This window comes from Salvelinus fontinalis, chromosome 32 (genome assembly GCF_029448725.1).
Source record: "Salvelinus fontinalis isolate EN_2023a chromosome 32, ASM2944872v1, whole genome shotgun sequence".
Classification (NCBI taxonomy): domain Eukaryota; kingdom Metazoa; phylum Chordata; class Actinopteri; order Salmoniformes; family Salmonidae; genus Salvelinus; species Salvelinus fontinalis.
The window spans coordinates 44,541,167-44,565,776 of NC_074696.1; the positions used below are offsets into that span (position 1 = coordinate 44,541,167).

At 41.2% G+C, this 24,610-nt stretch overlaps 2 protein-coding genes across 2 annotated transcripts; one reads left to right on the plus strand and one right to left on the minus strand.

Annotated features, from left to right (window-relative positions):
* The first annotated feature begins 100 nt into the window (after positions 1 to 100).
* Positions 101 to 14,724, plus strand: LOC129831446 (uncharacterized). The gene is made up of 4 exons (XM_055894841.1): positions 101 to 288; positions 1,478 to 1,542; positions 1,741 to 1,890; positions 2,005 to 14,724. Exons 3-4 carry the CDS (start codon positions 1,789 to 1,791, stop codon positions 10,759 to 10,761), a joined length of 8,859 nt encoding a protein of 2,952 aa, XP_055750816.1. The 5' UTR covers positions 101 to 288; positions 1,478 to 1,542; positions 1,741 to 1,788; the 3' UTR covers positions 10,762 to 14,724.
* Positions 14,725 to 16,204: 1,480 nt separating this feature from the next.
* LOC129831449 (apolipoprotein Eb-like) lies at positions 16,205 to 23,543 on the minus strand. The gene is made up of 6 exons (XM_055894845.1): positions 23,448 to 23,543; positions 23,032 to 23,095; positions 22,623 to 22,776; positions 19,085 to 19,372; positions 18,603 to 18,759; positions 16,205 to 16,836 (listed from the first exon to the last, which is right to left on the minus strand). Exons 2-6 carry the CDS (start codon positions 23,072 to 23,074, stop codon positions 16,666 to 16,668), a joined length of 813 nt encoding a protein of 270 aa, XP_055750820.1. The 5' UTR covers positions 23,075 to 23,095; positions 23,448 to 23,543; the 3' UTR covers positions 16,205 to 16,665.
* Positions 23,544 to 24,610: the final 1,067 nt, after the last annotated feature.

Sequence of the window (24,610 nt, forward strand, 5' to 3'; positions counted from 1 at the left end):
GTAAAGCTTAATGTTGTGAATAAAAGTCTAATTTAATAGAAACATATCTTCGTGGCTGGTCGGGTATAAAAAGTTTGGTGGAACGTTAACTCCATTTATTGGACCCACTCGGTGCTTATGTCGCGCATGGTTAGATACCAACTTCCGGTCCTCAGATGGTTCTCAGAGGAAAACAAAATCGAATGAAATGACTTTCGAAATGGGCGTCTTTGACGTTGTTTCCAAAATGTATCTCGATTTCGTAATTTTGCAGATCAGAGACTTCACGAGTTCACGTTCTAGCTAATGGTACGTGCATGCATATGAAACGGGGGGGAGTGGGAATGTGTGGTGATGGTAGCCCTGCGTTAGCTACAGTTAGTAAGCTACACGTTACACTAGTAGCAAGACAAGAGGTTATAATTATGTGCCGAGTGACACGTGCTTGTATCATTGCTTGACATTTAAACTACATAAATTAAAATGATAAACCATCTGGTGTGATGGTAGTTTAGTCCTTTTCACCCCCACCCTAGCTAGTTGAATAAACAAACACTGTTGGCTAGCTATGTTGCATCAGACTAAATTAATTAGCTACACAATATTAATCTGAAAACAGTGCACTCACAAAATCAATGTGTACAATAATATGGACCATTTGTTGTGGTCACAAGCATGCATGTGTTTCATGGACTACCAATTAGAATGGTGCAGGGTGGATTTGGTTCATAGTAAATCTCACTGTTTGTTTGCTGCTTTATACTTAGCCTAGCCCAAAAGGCCGGCTGATGGCGATATTGAGTCGTTCCTTCTTACCGTCCAAAGGGAATCTATGCAGCCTGCTATACACTCGTATGGACCGGTTCGTCATTAAACATTCTCACCTTAACTAGTTTTAATGGCGAGATGGCAGAAAAAAACAAGGAAATTGTGCATACTTTCTTTGTGAAACACTATTCTCCACCACCATGCTACAGTGGTTAATGCTAGTCCCTGTCCACGATACCGTTTTGAAACTATCAGATCAGTAGTGAAAAAACAGACTGCTGCAACCTGATTATCTGAATGTGATACTAGCATTATGGCTAGCACCCGGGACTAGTATTAGCACTGTAGCATGGTAGTAGAAAATTGTGTTTCATAAAGAAAGTACACATTTCCCCAGATTTTTTTAACCCCCCCCCCCCCCCTCCCTTCTCGCCATTAAACTGAGTTAAGGAGGAAGTTGACCGCTTTGCAGCCTGAATGGAGAATGTTTTATGTATGAACAGGTCCATGGGGGGAAACGAGTGTATAGCCGGCTGCACGAGTGTATAGCCGGCTGCATCGATTCCCTTTGGATGGTAAGATGAAACGACTCAATATTGCCATCTGCCGGCCTTTGGACTACATTATACTGTACTAATGTTACAATATATCAAATGATGTTTTAGAAATTCAACAACAAAAGTTAGTGTGTTTACAAATGTTATATAATGTATTAATTCTTATATTTTAGGCATAGCCAACCAAGGAGCACTTGTCTTTTCCCAGATAACTGAAGGCGTCTGGATATGATCTGCAGTGAGTACATTTCATATTTTTCAAAATGATATATCCTAGAAGGCTATTTTAATCATAATGATGCCATTGTCAACATATTTTTTGTTGTTGCATACAATAGCACTGATATAAGTGCTACTTATAGAAGTGTTGTGCTGTTGATTTGCTCTATTTGGAACATAGTGGACAAAGTGTTTTATGTTTGTTTCTCATATGAAGGTTGCAGACAAACTTCTTGTCCAAGTTCTCCTGAAAGCCTTTGACAACATGGAGAAGAGTTGGGACAGCATAGATGCAGCAGGCGACTACTCAACAGATGAAACTAGAAATTTACCAAGCCATTCATGTCAGAAAATCACTGAACACAAGGTAGGACATCCTTAAACAACATTACAAAGCAGAAATGTAAATGTTTTATAGACCTTATTCCAACCTCAATAATAATCACTTATTTGTACTCCATTCTATTTTTTTTGTCAAAAGGGAGCAGAAGGGGGAGAAGAGATCCTGACTGACAAAACATATGAGAAGAATATGGCAGCATTTAAGGTGAAGAATGAAGATGACTCTAGTCCTTTTTCGGACATCCACAATCATTCAAAGATCATAGCTCAAGATCTTCAACGAGGGGCAACAGAAGTCATCCAAGATAAGTGTTCCCCTTTCTTAGAAAGATTATGCCCTGTGGGCCTAACCAATGTTCAGGAAAGTTGTATTTTGGCTTCTGGATTTGATGTAAAAAAGAAGAGAGGTATAGATTCTGCTGCAGTGGGGATTGGTACTAAAGTTTCTTTCTCCCCCTTTTCAAGCAATCTGTCAAAAAATATAAAGGGAACTGTCACACAGTCACTCATAGCTCTTGAGTTACAGCAATCTTCTCTGTCAAACTCTTCTCTAAGTGACCCCGGACAATCTTCAAGGGCGGTAGTGGATGAGAAAGCCTATGCTGACGTATCCCATCAAATGTTACCACTTGCGGAAACCAAAAAAGGAAAAGAGAAAATATCCTTTAATTCACTTTTGCCTGTGATGGAAAAGCAACAAAAGCGAAAAGCTGGTCAGCCATATAAGAAAACTCTTTCAGCAATTACCCAAGAATGGGATTCAGATGCCACAGAAATACCCAGGGTGACTCGCAATAAGGATAATCTAACACCCTCATGCAAACAAACAGATGAGAAGAAAAGGGATGAAATGTTAGAATTTCCCCCAACTACCTCAAGTGCCACAAGCTTTGGATGCAATTCAACATCTGATTCTTCAAACCACCTTACTATTTCACATTCAGATGACATCATTTCTAAATCTCAAATAACTGGACCAAGCATTTCTATGGAATTTATCCAACCCCCCAGAGGACAGAGAACTTCAAAGACCACACAAAAAGCAGAAGAAGAAGTGCCGGCGCTGAAATTGACCACTGCCACAGAGGGGAAAGATTCTCCTATAGTACAAGCTCTGGCACAAAACACATTGGTGCCGTCTGAAACTGTCTGCTCGTTTGATGATAACACAGAGAATGCATTGAAAGTACAAAAGATACCTGGAAAAAATAAAGCAATAACGTCCAAAGCAGGAAATAGAAGGACTCAGGCGTTCAAAAGAAACAGAATGACTCCGAGCAGCCTCTTGACCACTCAGTCACAGAGTAGCAGTGCTACACCCCAAGAACATTTTTATTTGGGACTCTCTCAAGATGCAACTCCACTACAATCATCTGACATAAAAATGGAGCCCAAATACTTGTCAGACACTGGTGTCTTGGATGTCGAGAACAATTTGAAGGAACACCGAAAAAGAGAACCCTCCAAAAACTTTACAGAAGGGAGTGTTAAAAGTCCTGGTGTGATGTCTAGATGCTTTGACTTGTCTATCACTCAAAAAGACCAGGGGGCACCAAGTGACATAAGGAGGGAAATCAAATATTATGTAACTGCTAACACTTCAGCTGTAGGAAACCAGGGGGAAATGACTCCGAGAACTCAAGATCTCTCAGGACTGAAGAGTATTGAGGATGTGCTGAAAATGAAGCGGAAAGCTGGTCGACCATTCAAGAAAAAGACATTGTTTAAAATGGCTAAACTGCTAGCGATAGCCCAGGAAGGTGGATCTAATGATACAGAGAACTGTGGCATGATTGAAGAGTGTGTTCCAAAATTCCAGCAGGAGGTCCCTGCCTATCACCCCCTCAAGTCAAAAGTAAAGAAGACAGATACAAGAACCATGGCATCAAATTCACCTACAAGCACCTCAAGAAAATCCAGCAGAACGTGTAAAACGACCCCAAAAACTGCTCAAAAGATGCAAATCCTCACCCACACGCCCACCCAACCAGTGTTACCAGTTCCATCCTATCTTATTGAACCCATTCTCAAAATGGAGGACACAACCCTTATCTCACCACTCTCTGTAATTCCTCTATGTAGTGCAGATATTTCCCTTCAACAGGTGAGTCACAGATGTGGAAAACCCCTGAAGAAAAACACACAATTTTACAAAAACATGACCACTGCAGTCCCACATCCTCCAATATTTGCACTAGATTCCAAGGCCCTTGCTGAGATTGTCTCTACAGGGAATGACAAAGGAACAAAGAAAGACATTGGATCCAAAAGTAAATGCAAACAGGTGCCTAGAACTCGTGGTGCATCAGAATTGCTGTGTACAAATGGGATTCCTCAGGGAGATATACATACCCAAACTAATAGGGATGGGGTATATTCTAAGACTTCAGCACCTACTGTGCCACACTCCCGGAAACGTGGGGTTCAACATAAAAAAGGTACAGCAAAGGCACTTTTCCCATTATCTGATCAAACTGCCCTTCCTGTTTCAGATTGCCAGTTGCAGGTGCAAAATCACAGTGCATCTCAGGAAATGCCTTTACTGCCATCAAAGATTGAGACAGAATCTGACACTGCATACCCGACACCTCGAACGGTTACAAAGAATATTCCAAAGACGTGTAAGGCAAGAAACAAACCTTTACGGAAAGTTGAGAAAGCACAGGCGCCAACTCTGGATCCTTCCCTTGTAGTGGAACATTTGCGTCCTGATGTGCCAGAAGTGGATCAAATGAGACAAGTGGAAGCAGTGATAGAGTCAGTAATTAAAGATGTTCACAAACCACGGGAACATGTGGATCAAAGGAAAAAAATGAAAAAAGAAGCCAGCAATGTTTCTGCATCAACTCTGGATCCTTCACTTGGAATGGGACATAGCACTCCTGATGCGCCACAAGTGGATCATACAAGACAAATGGAAGCAGTGATAGAGTCAGTGACCGAGGATCTACACAAAAAAGAGGTCAGTGATGTTTCTGCCTCAGCATACTCAACCTTTCCTTCCTCGGATAACCTGTTTGAACCACATAACCATAGTACATTATCTCAATCGCCTTTGCTGACATTAGAAATAAAGACCGAATCGGGCAGAATCAAGAATGCCCTACCCAAAAAGTCAAAAATATGCATGAAAGAGAAACCTATGTCAAAAAGCCTATTGAAAAATCGTAAGAAAGCATCGATGCCAACTTCACGTCCTTCATCTGACACAGTGCATGCGCCATCCAAAAGAGTTAACAAGAATTCCAATACTTGTCGAGAAAGAAAAAGACCTTCACTGAAAGTTGAGAAAGCACAGGTGTCAACTCTGGATATAAACTACTCTGGAGAGAAACATAAAAGTCCTGAAATCCCACAAATGGATGAAATGAGACATGTGGAAGCATTTATAGACGCAGTGATTGAGGATCTCCACCAACCTAAGGATCAACAACAAAAGTTAAAAAAAGAGACTGATAATGTCGCTCCATTAGAACCAACAACCTTCCCTGCCTTGGATAACCTGTTGGAACAGCATAACCATAGTCAATTGAGACAGAATCTGTCATCCAGAAAGACAAAATCAGGCTTGAAACATGCCATACCCAAAACGGCAACAAAAAATAAGTCAAAAGCATGCTTCAAAGGGAAACTCTCTAAAACTGATAAGAAAGCAGCTGTACTAACTTCAGATCCTTCTATTGGAGGTGAAGATGGATATCTTGAAATGCCTCCCCACAACCAAGCAGAGAAAGGAGGAAAGAGTGATGGACAAAACAATAATGATGTCGTAAATTTGGAAACAGCAGCCCACAAACCACATCAGCGTAAAGGGCCAAGAAAGAAGCTAAAAAAAGAGGACTGCATCTTTTCCAAACCAGAACAAGTAGAATCCACTATCTCAGACAGCCAGCTAAAACAGCATGACCACAATGCATTAGAGCATGTTTCTTTGCTAGCATCGGAGACAACGACAGAATCAGGAATGGAACATATCGTACGTGAAAAGGCAACAACAAATAAGTCAAAAACATCCAGGAAAAGAGAACTCCCTTTAAAAGCACCCCCAGGAAACGCTAAAAGAGCAGCTATGCTAACTTCAAATCCTTCTCTTGGAGCAGAAGTTGGATATCTTGAAATGCCTCCCCACCTTACCCATGCAAATCAAGGAGGAAAGCGTGATGGGAAAACCAATAATGTGGTTCAACATAAAAAAGAAACCGCGAAATCAGGGATGGAAGATCATATGGAAACAGCGCACACACAACGTGTGGGGTCAAAAAGGAATCTGAAAGAAGAGGACAGCAATGTTTCCATATCAGAACAAGCAGCAACTCTTACCTCAGATAAACATCCCAACCAAGTTTCTTCGCTGGCATCAGAGATCAAGTCAGAATGCAACAGTGGATGTGTCACACCCACACAAAAAAAGTATATTTCAAAGGCATGCAAGAAAAGGAAGATAACTCCAACCCCACCAAGTTCAACACTTTCTCTTGGAATGGAATATGGATATTCTGAAATGGCTACCACTTTCACACATGTGGACCAGGTTCAGAATATTCTTGATACTTATAAAATCTCCAAAGTGAGAAAAAAAATTACTGGATCAAGCCGTCGAATATCCAATCGAAGAAAATCCAGACGGCCCTACACATCTAATTCACATATCACAAATGAGTCGATGCAAGATCAAGTAATTCTATCGGTTGCATCAGATCTCACCAATAACCCTACCAGTCCTGTATCAATAACAGTGTCCTCAATTGCAGTGCAAGGACAGATTACTGAATTAGTGAGTGCTGACTGTATAGAGAAAAGGTCACATAAAATGAGGACTCCTAAGACGATAAAACCTCAGAGACCAAAAAGTACAGGTCTTGGTAAGAATATCACAGACGACAACATGTCTCGCAAATTCTTATCAGCATTTGTAAAAGAGGAACTCATTGAGGAAGAAAAAAGCCCAGAAAATAGGGGGAAAGAAGACGGCAAAGGGAAGAAAGGCAAAATTCTCAAAATAGACAATGTGAATCCGCAAAGTAAACACAGCCAATCGCAGGTGAAGGATGGCAATGCATTAACAGATGACACATTCATTTTACAAGTCCCTATAGATGAAGCAGGGGGCTCTATGTCTATTGCAATAGACACAATCAGTACTGCGATTCCAAAACGTAAAAAAGGTGGTCGTTTTTCCAAGAGATTGCAAAAAACGTCATCTACCACCAACGTTCCCAGTGAACAGCAATGCATTAATATGTCCCCAGAAAAAACATCTCTGTGTGTCAGCAATATATCAGAAATACATAGAAAACGAAAAGTTGACACCCGAAGTACTGATTTTGCTAATGCAGATATCAAAGTCCTAAATCCTAAAGATGATCTTAGTGATAGCTCTGTATTAGTGGACTCATCCTTACTGGAGAATCAGAGAATGAAGAACAAAGGTAAGAAAAAATCCAAGACAATTACGGAAGAACAGACAGTGGCCATATCAGTCGTAAAAGAGATGGTGGGGCAAGATTTTCAGACCACCAGAGCAGCACTGAAAAATAAACAAGGTCGGCCATTCAGGAAAAGAACTTTGAGAGTGGCAAAACGGCTGTTATGTGGAAAGCAGAAGTCAAACACGAGCGGGGAACTTTCTGTGAATAAGACACAGAGCTGTAAATCAAAGGGAACTTCTAAGGGAGGGAAAAAGCACAATTTGATCCCAGCGTCGTCAACCTTAAGGCACACTAAAGCATCCAAGGCAATGACGATTGAAGACATTGCTCTTAAACAAGAGCAAGATGGCATATGGGAGACCGTTGATGTATCCAGCAACATTTTCTCCTCACAAACTGTGACTATTTCCCCCAGTATTTCAGGGCAAGAATTTGAAACCATATCTTCAGAAACAATGTGCTCTGTTGATGCAGGGGCGATACAAGGAATCCAGCAAATTGAATCTACCCAATTAACGCCCCATCTCACAAAATTACCTCATAAAGTGACTGGCATGAAGAAGAGACGCAGGAGAAATAAAACTGGATGGGCTACAAAAGTGAAATCCAAACGACCACTCTCCAAAGTGAACTCCGGGGATAGGCTTGACGTTTTGATTCAGTCTCCCATTGACAACACTGGACTCAACTCTAGCCTCTGTAATTCGTCAACGGAAAATGATACATTGGAAAGTGTTGAACAAGAAGAATGTAGAGCACAAGAAGTGAAAGCAGTAGCAAACGATTACAATGTAGTTCATGTGGAGGAGATCAACGGTGGAGATCAACCCCTAACAGCTCGTGCTAAATTACAGCATTCAAGTGTACTTCGACAAAATTTGAAGACAAGGAAACCAATGTCATGCCACTTCTGTGGTCGCTCGTTTCGTCACATATCGGCATACACAATTCACAAGCGCATCCACACAGGTGAGAAGCCGTACAGGTGCCAGAAGTGCGGCAAGAGCTTTGCTCAGCTCTCCAAACTCAACTCGCACTCAAACATCCACAAACAACATGGACTCATGCAATGCCCATGTTGCGTCACTCAGTCTCCAAACAAAGATGACTTGATTGATCATTTCAAGATCCACATGAAGGGCACCAAGAGGTTCAGTTTGATTCATAAAACGAGACGAGACCGAGACATTCAGATTCAACCTTACGCTGATTACATAGAGTCCCCGGTCTCTCTTAATGGCAGGAAATCCCTTAGATGCTCCACTTGTTTCAAATGTTTTTTCAGTACGGCCACATTGAAGATGCACCTGCAAACACACAGTGGAGTGAGGCGTTTCACCTGCAAAGTCTGTGGCAAGATGTTTAGCAAGTTCTTAAGTTTCAGTGCACATGAAAAAACACACTGGCCTGTTAAACCGTATGCTTGCTCTGTGTGTGGAAAAGGATTTGTTCTGCTTAGGGAGCTTAAAACCCACTCTCACATGCACTCAGGAGAGATGCCTTTCTTCTGTAACCACTGTGGACAGGCCTTTAGCGACTTCTCATCCTTGCGCACACATCAAGTCTCCAAAGTGTGTTTTGAGGCTAGAGATGAAGGGGATGGAAACAAGGTTGACATTGAAGGGTTCCTGGTGGAGCAAAGGACCGATGGGCAGATTAATACCCCGATGTACATTAAATGTCAGATTTGCAAACAACTTAATCGTCACTGGTGTCAGTACATTCTTCATCTACAAACGCACACTAATAACAAGCCAAACCTTTGTGAGGTCTGTGGACAACGGTATGATCAGGTCACTGAATTATGTGTTCATTGTGAAGTTTGCTGCAAATCAAGTGGAGAGGAGAGGGCATGCATTTCGTCCTTGTCACAGGTCTGGTATGAACCCCAATCTCTGCAGAATCAGACACCTGAGCCTGAAATTGATTCTCTGTACAATGATAATCAGGAAATGTTATCTACGGATGACCAGCATCCCCAATGTAAGGAGCCTGAGCCTCTGCCACCTCCGGAAACTATGGAGGAGCATTCCTCAGATGTGCTTCCACAAAACCCCAAACCTGTTTGCCAGACCCCAGACCCCAGAGCCCAACCTTCTCCCTCAAACTCCATGTGTGCAAGTCCTGCTCTATCTTCCCCTTCTGTAATGAGCTGTAATTCCGTACGTGTGGTTCAACAGCCTGCAGGTGTTCGCTCTTGTTTACAGACCCATGCCCCTTGTGACAGGTATTCATGTGGACAATGTGGAAAATCCTTTACCCAGTGGAACAAGCTCTGGTTGCATCAGGGACTACACAGAGGAAAACACTGTAGCTTCTCATGCACTCAGTGCAATTTAGAGTTTCGCTTCTTTGGCTCGTATAGGGAGCACATGCAGGAACATGCATCACAGAGACCATATGCTTGTCCATTATGTCCCAAAACCTATGTCATTGAAGAAGACTTAAATACCCATCTGTGTGAAAATCACCAGCCGCGGGAAAGCCTGAAATGTGACACGTGCGGAAAGGAGTTCACTGGTTTCAGAAACTTGGAGAGACATCGTCTCTTACACAGAGGTGCTAGCTCGCACTACTGTCTCCCTTGCATGCTCCCATTTCCTAGTAACCAAGCCTTACAGAATCACTTGAAGGCTCACAAAGCCCGCCCTGTTATCCCTCTCCCTGAAGGGCCATTGGAACCACTTCTATTTCCATATCGCTGTGGAAAATGTAATGCCAGATTTACAACCACAGACTTGCTCCAAGCCCATCAGGTTTGTCATCTTATTGGGGGGAAGAAAGCATATAGCAGCTGTTCAGCTAATTATGTTTCTGCATCCCTTACCTCCAACTGCTCAAACAAGCCAAGACAGAGAGTCACGCTGCTATCCCCTCAGACAATACCAATTCCTCTGTCAAAGAAAAGGAACGTGTATAGGTATCCTAACCCCGATCGTCTGTATGTCGTCCCTAAAATATCCTCACAGCCATCAGTCGTTATTTCAGACACCGAAGAAGAGCCTCAAGAGATTCTAAACATGAGCTTATCCTCAGTCTACGACTCACCCTGTAACACTGTGTCCCTTGAACATGAAGGGCAAATCAGCCCTAGCAATGGTTGTTGTGAGGCAAGCAACTCCGATTTACCTCAGCCCTCATACCCCTCCTCATGTGTTCTTATTGATGAACCTACTCAATGTACACCAAAGCCCCAAACAGACACCGCACACATGCCGGCCCGTGAACCACCCTCACCCTGTCCCCTGGATAAAGGTCCTCAGAATGTACCGCCCCAAATACGAGGGTGTACCGCCCCAAAGTCTAAGGGTGATCATGATGCTTTCTTTAGAGCGTCAACATTTGTGATACCAAGGGGCAAAAAGTGGGGGAATGATGCCTTTGAGTGTGCTGATTGTTGGGTAACATTTAGCGACGTCTCAGAGCTACATGAGCATTACATACATCATGCCAGGGGGGTGAAGTGAAAGTCAATACAGATTTTCACAATTCCACTATTGTATATAATTGTTTTTGATGGTATTGGTCATTTACATCTGAAGAGTACGATATCTGTTTCTGAGTTAACCATAGTTGTCTTAATAGCTATAGCAATGGTTAAAGGAATAATCCACACAAAACCCCTAATTACGATGATTTACATTGTTAAATAACGCCTTTTGCATTTTGTCGTTATAAGGCAGGAAGCAACATATGAAAATTGTTGTAGAAATCAGTTGGCGCTCTCTCTGGACAGGATTGCTGGCTAGCTACAAAACATAGCTACACACGATAATATCAAAGTCAATATCAGCATGTGAAGTAGCTAGTTAGCTGTAAAATCCCTGAAACACACTGCGCTATCAATTTTAGGAGTTACAATCTCACCATGTTCAACCTGGTGGAGATTGTGTCTCGCTCAAAACAGTGAGTGAGGTTGCTATGGCAATGCAATGACCCTGACGGCACTGCAAAGGTCGCTTTGCGTGATGGTAGTTAAAGGACATTGATCTCACGGTGCACTTTGAGTTTGAATGAAATATATACTTTGTCATGACGATATAGACTGATGGATGTGTTCTAGACTAGTATGTCAATGTCATCTATTGTCTGATTTGGCAATCTGGAGTGCAGGTAATTGTTTTAAAAGTATTATGAAATATGCTAGTTTGTTATTGCCTATCTCCAAAGACAAAAACTTTATCGTGATGACGCGGCACGATTTCGGACCAGAAGTTAAATCATGCCATGGTGAAAATAATCATAGAACAGACTATCACCAATTTGAGAGGTGATTCATTCCTTCAGTGGATTTTTTGTTTAATTATGACATTAACTTTTTTTTCTTAATAAAAATACTAATACTTATATTATTTGAATATATCCGGGGAATAAGTTTTTCTCCCCCCTCCCCAAAATTGTACAGTACTACAAAAATGTGCCTTTTGAATAGATTACGAACTTGTCATACTTTTAAACAGTTACTCCAATCTGTCCTGTTTTCTTTTTTTTCTTTTTGGAAGAGCATTTGGAAAGTACCCCTTTCAGAGCCCTTGACTTTTTCCACATTTTGTTACATAACAGCCTTATTCTTAAATGGATTCTATTGTTTTTCCCCCTCAACAATCTACACACAAAACACCATAATGACATAGCAAAGCAGGTTTTTAGAAATTTGAGCAAAAAAATCAATAAATGATGTTACATTTACATAAGTATTCAGACCCTTTTCAGTGTTTTGTTGAAGCACCTTTGGCATCAATTACAGCCTTGAGTCTTCTTGGGTATCACGCTACAAGCTTGGCACACCTGTATTTGGGGAGTTTCTCCCATTTCTTCTCTAGAGATCCACTCAAGCTCTGTCAAATTGTATGGGGAGTGTCGCTGCACAGCTATTTACAGGTCTCTCCAGAGAAGTCCGATAGGGTTCAAGTCCGGGTTCTGGTTGGGCCCCTCAAGTACATTGAGACTTGTCCCGAAACCGCTCCTACATTGTCTTGGCTGTGTGCTTAGGGTTGTTTTCCTGTTGGAAGGTGAACCTTCGCCCGATCTGAGGTCCTGAGCGCTCTGGAGCAGGTTTTCATCAAGGATCTCTCTGTACTTTACTCCGTTCATCTTTCCCTCGATCCTGACTAGTCTCCCAGTCCCTGCCGCTAAAAAATATCCCCACAGCATGATGCTGCCACCACCGTGCTTCACCATAGGGATGGTGCCAAGTTTCCTCCAGACGTGACTCTTAGCATTCAGGCCAAAGAGTTCAATCTCGGTTTCGTCAGACCAGAGAATCTTGTTTCTCACAGTCTGAGATTCTTCAGGTGCCTTTTGGCAAACTCCAAGCGGGCTGTCATGTGCCTTTCACTTTAGAGTGGCTTCCGTCTGGCCACACCCATAAATGCCTGATTGGTTGAGTGCTGCAGAGATGGTTGTCCTTCTGGAAGATTCTCCCATTTCCACAGAGGAACTCTGGAGCTCTGTCAGTGATCATCGGGTTCTTGGTCACCTCGCTGACCAAGGCCCTTCTCCCAATTGCTCAGTTTGGCTGGGTGGCCAGCTCTAGGAAGAGTCATGGTGGTTCCAAACTTCTTCGGGACCTTCAATGTTGGAGATTGTTTTTTGCCACTCTTCCCAAGATCTGTGCATCGACATAATCCTGTCTCGGAGCTCTACGGACAATTCCTTTGACCTCATGGCTTTGTTTTTGTTCTGACATGCACTGTCAACTGTGGGACCTTTTTTAGACAGGTGTGTGCACATCATATCCAATCAATTGCATTTACCACAAGTAGACTCCAATCAAGTTGTGGAAACATCTCAAGGATGATCAATGGAAACAGCTCAATTTCAAGGATCATCGCAAAGGATTTGAATACTTATGTAAATAAGGTATTTCTGTTTTTTATAAATTAGCCAACATTTCTAAACCTGTTTTTGCTTTGTCATCGGGTATTGTGTAGATTGATGAGGGGGGATATTTTTTTTTTTTTTTTAATAAGGCTGTAACGTTACAACATCGAAAATGTCAAGGGGTCTGAATACTTTCAGAATGCACTGTACGTTTTTTTATTTTTGTTTAACGTTGTCGATATTGTAACACACTCTAAGGGTGTATTCACATATAGTCCTCTTTAAAGTGAACTGGAGGGTAACAAAATGTAGTTATCTTTGTAGTGACACTTGCCCTGGCCTTTGAATCAGGACTCAACTCTTTTACCAGTTCACTTCACCTATTTTGTTGACTGAGTCCTCTTTTTTTGCATTCACATTGCTGTGTTTAGAAAAGAACCAACATCGTTTTCCAACATTCACTCAATGCAGGACAAGCCATTCAATCATAATGTGTTATGGGACAGCTAGATATACATACTTACATTTTGGAAGCTAATAGATTGCTTTTAGTTCAAACAGGAGACAAAATAACTGTAATCAGAAGATACGATTAACTTGTAAATATTATTGGTAACAGAACAAATAGCAATTGAGTAACTGCAGATTAAATAATGCTGTAATTGAAAATTGTACACCCAATGTAGGCTACTGCCCCTTTAAGAGAGAGAATAGATTTTATAGGTTGTTATTCTCACCAAATATGTTGTCTTCTCACACTATTCAAACCCCACGATCAATAAACAGCTTATAAAACTCTCTTAGCACATAGAGCACATATTGCAAACCAATATTCTGAACTAAAAAATCCACACATTTTGGAGTTTCTGTGCATCCTTGACAATTGCTAGTCAATATCCAAAAACAGCTGACATTTGTTTTCTTCCATCATCTCTCTTGTGGCACCAATGTAAGGGTTTATGGCAGGGGAAACGGTGTTGCTGTAGTCTAGTGTGTTGTGTGGGAATAGTTACAAGCGAACCTGGGGAGCTTTGTGTTTACATTGTTCTAAAAAAGGGAACCGGACCACAGAATTCAAGCGAACCCAACTCAGACCACCTCTCGAGATGGTCTCTGTTCGGTTTGCTTCGGGGGCGGTTTTGAGGGGTTTGAGTTTCTTTGGAGTGTTAACGATGTACAATAAATTAAGCGAACTGCACAGAGTTCACAAATATTGGCTGAAAGGGAACAAATGTGAAAACACCCTAAGTTGTGTCCTTTGGGGTAACGGTTAGATCTGCTTTCCAAATAGTCAATTGTTTGGTAAATGGTGATTACTTACCATCTTTGATTTCTGGAAATGCAAAGTGTGGTTTGTGACACTATTGTAATTAGTCATTTTCAAATGTCAAAGATGTCACCATTCAGTAAACATTACTCATTAAATCTTTAAGCACTGTGTGTGTACAGCAAAGCTATTGTCAACACAAAGATGTGATGGAAAGGTTTTGTTATATTGATTCTGTACTGATCATTTTCATTCTTTAGATGTCTCATTATCAATGCAAAAGTTTTTTTTTTAAGTTTTTATTTACAGTTGTCTTACAATAAAAGTATCTTGACTTTGACTTTTGTGTTGTTTCCGCTGAAGTTTCTCCACAGTATCTGCGTTTCCATCCACTGTTTTAATGCAAGTAAAGCCATGCCATATAAAAAATAATGTAGACGGGTGATTGAGACATGACGTGTCGGTACAGACAATTTGTTCGGTCAACATGGCGGGATCTTTTTTTTCTCTCGGTACAATTAATTATCCCACAATTGCAGTGGAAACTCCTTTTATGGGCAAATATATAATAAACTATCATGCCGAATTTAACTTGGGAGTCACGTGATGACATGCTACGTTGTACTACCAGTGCGATGTAGAAAAGCATTAGTTTATAAGCAGATTTAAATAACTGTTGAACTTCATGGTGGTCAAGTGATGGACGGTGATGAACTTCATGGTGGTCAAGTGATGGATGGTGATGAACTTCATGGTGGTCAAGTGATGGACGGTGATGAACTTCATGGTGGTCAAGTGATGGACAGTGATGAACTTGATTCACATTTCTAATAAATAGCAAGTGGTTTATTTACACTGAACACAAATATAAACACATGTAGAGTGTTGGTCCCATGTTTCATGAGCTGAAATAAAAGATCCCCGAAATGATCCATACTCACAAAAAGCTTATTTCTGTCAAATTTTGTGCACAAGTTTGTTTATATCCCTGTAAGTGAGCATTTCTCCTTTGCCAAGATAATCCATCCACCTGACAAGTGTCGCATATCAAGGAGCTGATTAAACAGTAGGGTCATTACACAGGTGCACCTTTTGCTGGGGACAATAAAAGGCCAGTTTTGTCACAACACAAGGCCACAGATGTCTCATGTTTTGAGCATGCGTGAAATTGGCATGCTGACTTCGCTGAATATTTCTGACTGTAATAAAGCCTTTTGTGGGGATAAACTCATTGATTGGCTGGGCCTGGCTTCCCAGTGGGTGCCTATGTGTGGGAGCCTATGCCCGCCCAGGCCCACCCATGGATGAACCACTGCCCAGTCATGTGAAATCCATAGATTAGGGCCTAATGAATTTATTTAAATTGACTGATTTCCTTATATGAACTGTAACTCAATAAAATCTTTGAAATTGTTGCATGTTGCGTTTATATTTTTGTTCCCTACTACCAGTTCATCAAGCTTGTAGCATCATACCCAAGAAGACTTGAGGCTGTAATTGTTGGCAAAGGTGCTTCACCAAAGTACTGAGTTAAGGGTCTGAATACAAATGATGTGATCCTTCCTCAACCCATAGGAAGTCCCACCCAGTTGACTACTTCAAGATGGTGAAAGTCCTCAATGGCGCTGCCCATGCTAAAACAGGCTTTTGGGCCCCGAGTCCTCCATATCTGTATTTGAAACACCTTTGGTGGGAAAAAGTGCATGTTTTTGAATGCAGATTTGAGAATATTCACATAAATCTGTTGCCAATTGGATGGAAACCTAGCTTATGATGATTGTCATATCTATGATCATAAAATAAGAATAACAATTCCCAGATTAGTATAGATGTTTTTATTGGATTGACAGACTTTCACCACAGTCACCAATGTATGTTTTTATTATTATTACTTACTCACAAAGCCCTTTATACAATTCCCCTACCACAACTGTTCTGTACCGCTAATATACATTTTGATGTTAAGCAGTAATGGCTAGAGTGTGAACTTTATCAGCTAGGCCTTGAAAGGGTGCTTTTTGTAGAGGTGGATGACAATGAGGGAGAGAGGATATTAACACAAGTAGATTTGTTTGGTTGATCTTGGGGATCTGTTACAAGTCTGAAAAGCTCTGTGCTCAGCCAAATATGCATTATGTCTTGTTTACGAATGGAGTGACAAACGAAATGGTTTCTGAAAGGCAACTTCCCTTCCCTTTTTTTAACTTGGGTGAAATATGTGACATAGAACATAGTGAGTGAACTAGACCGTCACCCTAAGCCTGCATGGTGGTATGTTGATTTACATGGCCTCCATGATGGCCTTAGCCTGATCACGGATTACGAGGCCGTAGGGGTTGAACCAGGTGCGCAGTTCCTCCGTCTTGCCCTCGAGGGTGCTGCGGAGGTTCTCGGTGGTCTTCTCCAGCTGCTCGCGGACCTCCTCAGCCCGGGACTCAAGCTTGTCCTTCAGCTGATATAATAAATACCATTTAGGTGCAGCTAGTTGTAATATAATACAGTGGCAAGAAAAAGTATGTGAACCATTTACATTACATTTAAGTCATTTAGCAGACGCTCTTATCCAGAGCGACTTACAAATTGGTGCATTCACCTTATGATATCCGAACCCTTTGGAATTACTTGTATTTCTGCATAAATTGGTCATAACATTTGATCTGATCATCTTAGTCACAACAATAGACAGCTTAAACTAATAACACACAAACAATTATATATTTTCATGTCTTTATTGAACACACTGTGTAAACATTCACAGTGTAGGGTGGAATAAGTATGTGAACCCTTGGATTTAATAACTGGTTGACCCTCGTTTGGCAGCAATAACCTCAACCAAAGGTTTTCTGTAGTTGCGGATCAGACTTGCACAATGGTCAGGAGGAATTTTGGACCATTCATCTTTAAACTGTTTCTGTTCAGCAATATTCTTAGGATGTCTGGTGTGAACCGCTCTCGAGGTCATGCCACAGCATCTCAATTGGGTTGAGGTCAGGACTCTGACTGGGCCACTCCAGAAGGCGTATTTTCTTCTGTTGAAGCCATTCTGTTGTTGATTTAATTCTGTGTTTTGGGTCGTTGTCCTGTTGCATTACCCAACTTCTGTTGAGCTTCAATTGGAGGACAGATAGCCTTACATTCTCCTTCAAATTGTCTTGCTAAACTTGGGAATTCATTTTTCCATCGATGATAGCAGGCTGTCCAGACCTTGAGGCAGAAAAGCAGCCCCAAACCGTGATACTCCCTCCACCATACTTTACAGTTGGGGTGAGGTTTTGATGTTGGTGTGCTGTGACTTTTTTTCTCCACATATAATGTTGTGTGTTCCTTCCAAACAACTCAACTGTAGTTTCATCTGTCCACAGAATATTTTGCCAGTAGCGCTGTGGAACATCCAGGTGCTCTTTTGCAAACTTCAGACGTGCAGCAATGTTTTTTTTGGACAGCAGTGGCTTCTCCCGTGGTGTCCTCCCATGAACACCATTCTTGTATAGTGTTTTACGTATCGTAGACTCATCAACAGAGATGTTAGCATGTTCCAGAGATTTCTGTATGTTTTTAGCTGACACTCTAGGGTTCTTCTTAACCTTATTGAGCATTCTGCACTGTGCTCTTGCAGTCATCTTTGCAGGATGGCCACTCCTAGGTAGAGTAGCAACAGTGCTGAACTTTCTCCATTTATAGACAATTTGTCTTACCATGAACTGATGAACATCAAGGCTTTTAGAGATACTTTTGTAACCCTTTCCAGTCAACAATTCTTAATCTTAGGTCTTCTGAGATCTCTTTGGTTCAAGGCATGCTTCACATCAGGCAATGCTTCTTGTGAATAGCAAACTCAAGTGAGTATTTTTTACAGGGCAGGGAAGCTCTGTAAAAGTCATTAGCCTAGGGGTTCACATACTTTTTCCAACCTACACTGTGAATGTTTAAATGATGTATTCAATATAGACAACAAAAATACAATCATTTGTGTGTTATTATTTTAAGCACACTGTGTTTGTCTATTGTTATGACAAATTTATGCAGAAATCCAGGTAATTCCAAAGGGTTCACATACTTCTTCTTGCCATTGTATATTCCATGTAGCAGACACTTTTATCCAAAGCGCTTGCATTCATGCATACATTTATTTGTATGGGTAGCCCCAGCGGGAATCGAACCTACAATTATTGGCAATGCAAGCACATTGCTCTACTTACTGAGCCAGACAGTGCTCACCTTTTCAGCCTCGGTCGTCAGCAGTTTGCTGAGGATAGCCATCTTATCCTCAGCGCGCTCACGGATCTGGACGTAGTAAGGCTCAAAGCGATCCTTCACGGATTCCACACTAGAGGTGGTTCGAGACTGCAACTCCTCGAAATAGGTGGTCACTTTGCTAAAAAAGAGTGGAGAGGAAGGAGATGTCAAAGACAGGTACTGTACAAAGTAAGGTAAAGCATTCCATTTCATTAGAACTTGTTTGCAGTTAAATGACTCCCTCTATGTGCATGACTACTTATGTGACAGACAAATAGTATTAAACTTTTTTTTTATTTTTTTTTTATTTTTTTTTAAATCGGTGAACAATACATGATGAATTATGACATAACAGCCAACATTTAATCTAAAGACTTCAATCTTCAATCAAACTTCAATCTAAAGACTTCAATACATTAATTGATTTAGTCTGGCAAACGGCTCCTGCCTTCTCTCTGTCACACCTGCGGATCTCCTCGGTGTCTTTGCTCAGGCGCTTGTTCAGCTTGCGGCTATAGGTGTTGAACCTGTGACTGACGTCATTGGCATTCTGCTCCAACATGGTCTGGAGTTCCAGGGTGTACACTGTGGTACGGTCTTTAGCTTCAGTCATGTGAGCCTGCAACTTGTTAACGAGGAGCTGCACTTCCTTGCCCAGACGTTCAGCGGCGTCCTTAGCGAGAGGTCCCAGTTTGGTCTTCATATCATCACTGTACATATTCAGCTCAGACATGGTGTCTGTGATCAGGGTACTGGGAGGGAAAACAGACAGGTTTATTAACACATAGATCCTATTAAATTACTTTTACTATTTCATTTGTAATTTAACAATGTAAACACCTGCTCTTTCCATGACATACTGACCAGGTGAATCTAACTCAACATTAGGAAGGTGTTCTTAATGTTTTGGACACTCAGTGGACATTTATGAAATACATCAGAATAGGTGAGTGTTTGGACTGGGTGAAAATACACATTTTGAAATGTATTTTTTTATTTTAACAGGGAATGCATATTGAGATGTCTCTTTTACAAAAGCGCCCTGTATATACAACCTAAAATATACACATGATACCCGAACAATACAGTGCATTCTGAAAGTATTTGACTTTTTCCACATTTTGTTACGTTACAGCCTTATTCTAAAATTGATGAAATTAAATGTTTTCCTCATAAATCTACACACTATACCCTATAATGACAAAGCGAAAACAAGTTTCTCAAAATTTGAGCAAATGGTGTAAAAATATAAAACCAAGGACCCGATGGTCACTCTGAAAGAGCTCTAGAGTTCCTCTGTGGAGATAGAAGAACCTTCCAGAAGGACAACCATCTCTGCAGTACTCCACCAATCAGGCCTTTATGATAGTGGCCAGACGGAAGCCACTCCTCAGTAAAAGGCACATGACAGCCTGCTTGGAGTTTGCCAAAAAGGCACCTAAGGGACTCTCAGACCATGAGAAACAAGATTCTCTGGTCTGATGAAACCAAGATTAAACTCTTTGGCCTGAATGCCAAGCATCACTTCTGGAGGAAACCTGGCACCATCCCTAAGGTGAAACATGGTTGTGGCAGCATCATGCTGTGGGTATGTTTTTCAGCAGCAGGGACTGGGAGACTAGTCAGAATCGAGGGGAAAGTACAGAGAGATCCTTGATGAAAACCTGCTCCAGAGCGCTCAGGACCTCAGACTTGGGTGAAGGTTCACCTTCCAACAGGATAATGACCCTAAGCACACAGCCAAGACAACGCAGGAGTGGCTTCGGGCCAAGTTTCTGAATGTCCTTGAGTGGCCCAGCCAGAGCCTGGATTTGAACCCGATCGGACATCTCAGGAGAGACCTGAGAATAGCTGTGCAGCAATGCTCCCCAGGCTGAGAGGATCTGCAGAGAAGAATGGGAGAAACTCCCCAAATACCGGTGTGCCAAGCTTGTAGCACCATACCCAAGAAGATTCGATGCTGCAATTGCTGCCAAATGTGCTTCAACAAAGCACTGAGTAATTGGTCTGAATACTTATGTAAATGTCACATTTTAATCCATTTAGAAGAAGGCTGTAACGTAACAAAATGTGGAAAAAATCAAGGGGTCTCAATACTTTCTGAATGCACTGTATATGTATACACATTAACATACAAAAACACGGTAATGGGAAGAACAAATAAAACATTGCAAATCACCCAGAAAAACAGATACATTCCTCCACAAGTAAGTCCCCAATCAATACTTTCAATTGCACGAACGGCACCAGAACATCAAGATGAAATGTATTTCGAATTTTGTTCCAGCAATACGGAGCATTAAAACTAAAAGCAGATTCACCTAGCTCGGTGGAGACCCTAGGAACCTCAAGAGTTAACCAATCCAGACAACTCAGGTGACTATACTTCAATAGCAAAGTTATATAAGACAGAAGTGTATGAAGTAGGGCCTTGTAAACTAAAAGCGAGTAATGTAGAGATCTACAGGTCTTTCGCGAAGTCCAGCCAACTTTTTGATACAGGATGCAGTGATGAGGATCAAAACTGTCACTTGTAACAAAACAAAGGGCACTATGGGAGATGGCATCCAAAGGTTTAAAAGTAGTAGCAGCTGATAATATCGCCTTCATCAAGAACAGATAAAAAGGTTGACTGAATAATCTGCTTCCTACTGCTCAGAGAAAGGCAAGATCTGTTTCTGTAGAAAAAGACAACTCTAAATCTGAACTTAAACGTCAAATCCATAGCAATCCAAATGCCTAAGTATTGACATGCGGGAACACGTTCGATTTGAGAACCATCTAATGAGTGAACATCTAGTTCATCTGAAACATTCTTACCGAAGTCTGAAAACAACATGTATTTAGTTTTGTCTTATAATAATCACAAGTTTTAAATCAGTTATGATTCCTGCATAGTTATACAAATCTGACTTTAGTTTTGACACAGCCAAATCAACAGTCGGGGCAATAGCATACATAATAGTATCATCCGCATATAGATGAAGTTGACCATTTTTAACAGATTGACCAATGGGGTTTGTATAAATAGTGGAGAACAGGTCCCAAAATCGCCCCCTGTGGTACACCTTCATGTACAAGAAATTCAACTTATTCAATAATCATCATCAACAGTATCAAAATCTTTCAACAGGTCCAAAAACAAAGCAGCATTCATTTTGTGTCTAAAGGTCAAGAGTCATAGCTAGACAAGGAACACCGCTATCCCCGCCCAGCACAAGAGCTGATTTCCATACTTTTGTAATATTTCCTAATAATATTAAATAGAAAATGTGTGTTATTGAGCCAACAATAATGGGCGCTGCACACTTATTAAGCAGACCGGGATCCAATTTGTCGGGCCCCTGTGGATTTCTTACTGTCTATTGCTAGTAAAGCATCCAGGACTTTCTTTTCTGTAAATAGGCTAAAAGGAAAGCTTTGACTATCATTTCTCGGATCATTCAGCAAGTTTCCTCTATCAGCATCATTGTGAATAGGCTTTGAAATAACTTCTAAGAGCCTCCTGAAATAAAATGGTGATAAAATGCATCCCTTTTCCCCCGTAATAAGGCCAGTTTCTAAATTAAATTTGTTGTTGCAGTGGAGGAAGTAGAACTCTTCAGCGATTGACAGTTTTCCAGAATTTAGCCCATTAAAATCCGAAAGAGCGGTTACATAATCATTTTGCCTTTCTGATTTGACTTACACAATGATTCCTCAGTTGCTTAAAAGCTTGCCAGTCCGGGCCTAAGCCTGTGTGCCTGACCTTGACCCAAGCATCATCTCTTTTATGAATGACTTGTGATAATTCCGGAGTGTACCAGGCATTCCATCTACCTTTAACCCTTCATTCTTTGAAGGGAGCATGATTATTCACAATAGTATTGAAGACATCTGCAAAAAGGCTTGCAGCTAAATGCACATCAGAGACATGTTTCACCATATTTGTTTATGTTTTTGCCAGGATTAATGGCCAACTGTAGGAAAGTAAAAGGTACATTTGCACAGAAATAAACTCACTCCAGTTCTCTGCTGAGCTGGGAGGCCCTGATGTTCTTCACCTTCTCATCAGCCTTAGAGTTCAGATCTGTTATGTAGTCCTTAAACTGGTCAATTGTCTTCTCCCAGGGAGTTTGGGGCTCATCCTGCATGGGTAGCACCCATGCATGGCAGCCTATAGTTAAGAGAATGGAGCAATCGATTGATTTAAACCAGTTGGTATGTGTATTTCCCCTGTCAATTATCCTGTTGGGTAATGTTTCAGAAAAAAAAATGTTTTTCCAGAACTGATGAAAGCCCAATGATTATCTTAGGTAGGCGGCATCCCAAATGGCACCCTATTCCGTATTTAGTGCACTACTTTTGACCAGGGTGTATAGGGAATAGGGTGGTATTTGGGACACAAACCCAGAAGAAGTTAAAAGGTCACCTGAGAGGACGGCTAGAGCCAGGATTACTGCGACAACCTTCATGGTGATCTGCTGACAATACACCTGTGAACACAATGGAGAATATCGGCTTTTACAACAGTAATATACCACTCTGATTCAGTGATTTTATAACAATATTATATACAGGATCACTGATTTGTGTTATGAACAGGATCACTGATTTATGACAATGATATACAGGACTTTATAAATGCCCTTATTTATGCACTGGAACGTTCTCCGTTTACAAAAACAAACTGAGCACTACTTACACAACATGGAATCAATGAATATTAGTAGTATTCACACGTTTCTTGTTTACTGAGGTACGAATAGTATAATTCTGTATATCTTGAAAGTCAAACAGCAATGATCCGGTGATTAAAACACAATATATATTAGGTAAATAACTGACCTTAGAGATCCTCTGTGGTGATGTTACTGTAAGTAAACACTGACAGACGCTCACTGAGTATTTATACAACTTTGATAGCTCTGATGCGATCCCATAAATGCAAGGTGAATGGCCAACCTGTGTCCGAAGGTCCCAACACAGAGTGAGTTGTCCTTTTTTTATTGCTGGATTATAATTTTGTTCCACGTTGCACAATCAAGCTGTTATCACTATCAAGCACTCTCAAAAGAACAGGCATGATACATACAGGTGATTCACATCTTAATACGGTCCAGCAAAAGCATCCAGTAAAGCTCCTAATATGCTGAGACTTAAAGGTGAAACCAAATCCCTTGGTGGACCTCCGTTATTGGTTTAACCTACCCTACCTTCTCAGATCAAGGTAAGGAGACGAGTAAAGAAAGCCAATTGTCAGTATTCATAGTGTTAGCCAATTGGAAAGTGTCCTATCAATGTACTATTCCAAAGGTTTATGTTTAATGACAATGGCAGAGAGCATGCCTGATATCAGCAAGCTCAGATCACACTGATATGATGTGATATTGTTTAGCGGCCTTTGGCCAGCAAGTCTTATGCTGCCATGGTTTATATTGGTCTCCAACACATTGGTCAATGTTTCTTGATTCGGTCTATAACCTGGAATACTTTTGACCTTTGAAGTCATTGTCAGTGTTCCAGACACTAGCACATGGATAGAAATTCATTGGCGTAATGATCAGTGAGTGAGAAGTTATTGCAGTGTTCTTACCACTACCATTATTCCCACGCTCTTCTGTTTACATCAACCATTCCGCCATCAGATTTGCCACCAATGCTCCTTATAGGACACGTCACTGCACTCAAGTCTTCTGTAAACTGGTCATCTCTGTATACCCGTCGCAAGACCCACTAGTTGATGCTTATTCCCCCCTATCTGAGATATCTACTACAGCCCTCATCCTCCACATACAACACCCGTTCTGCCAGTCACATTCTGTTAAAGGTCCCCAAAGCACACACATTCCTGAGTCTCTCGTCTTTTCAGTTCGCTGCAGCTAGCGACTGGAACGAGTTGCAAAAAACACTCAAACTGGACAGTTTTATCTCCATCTCTTCATTCAAAGACTCAATAATGGACACTCTTACTGACAGTTGTAGCTGCTTTGTGTGATGTGTTGTTGTCT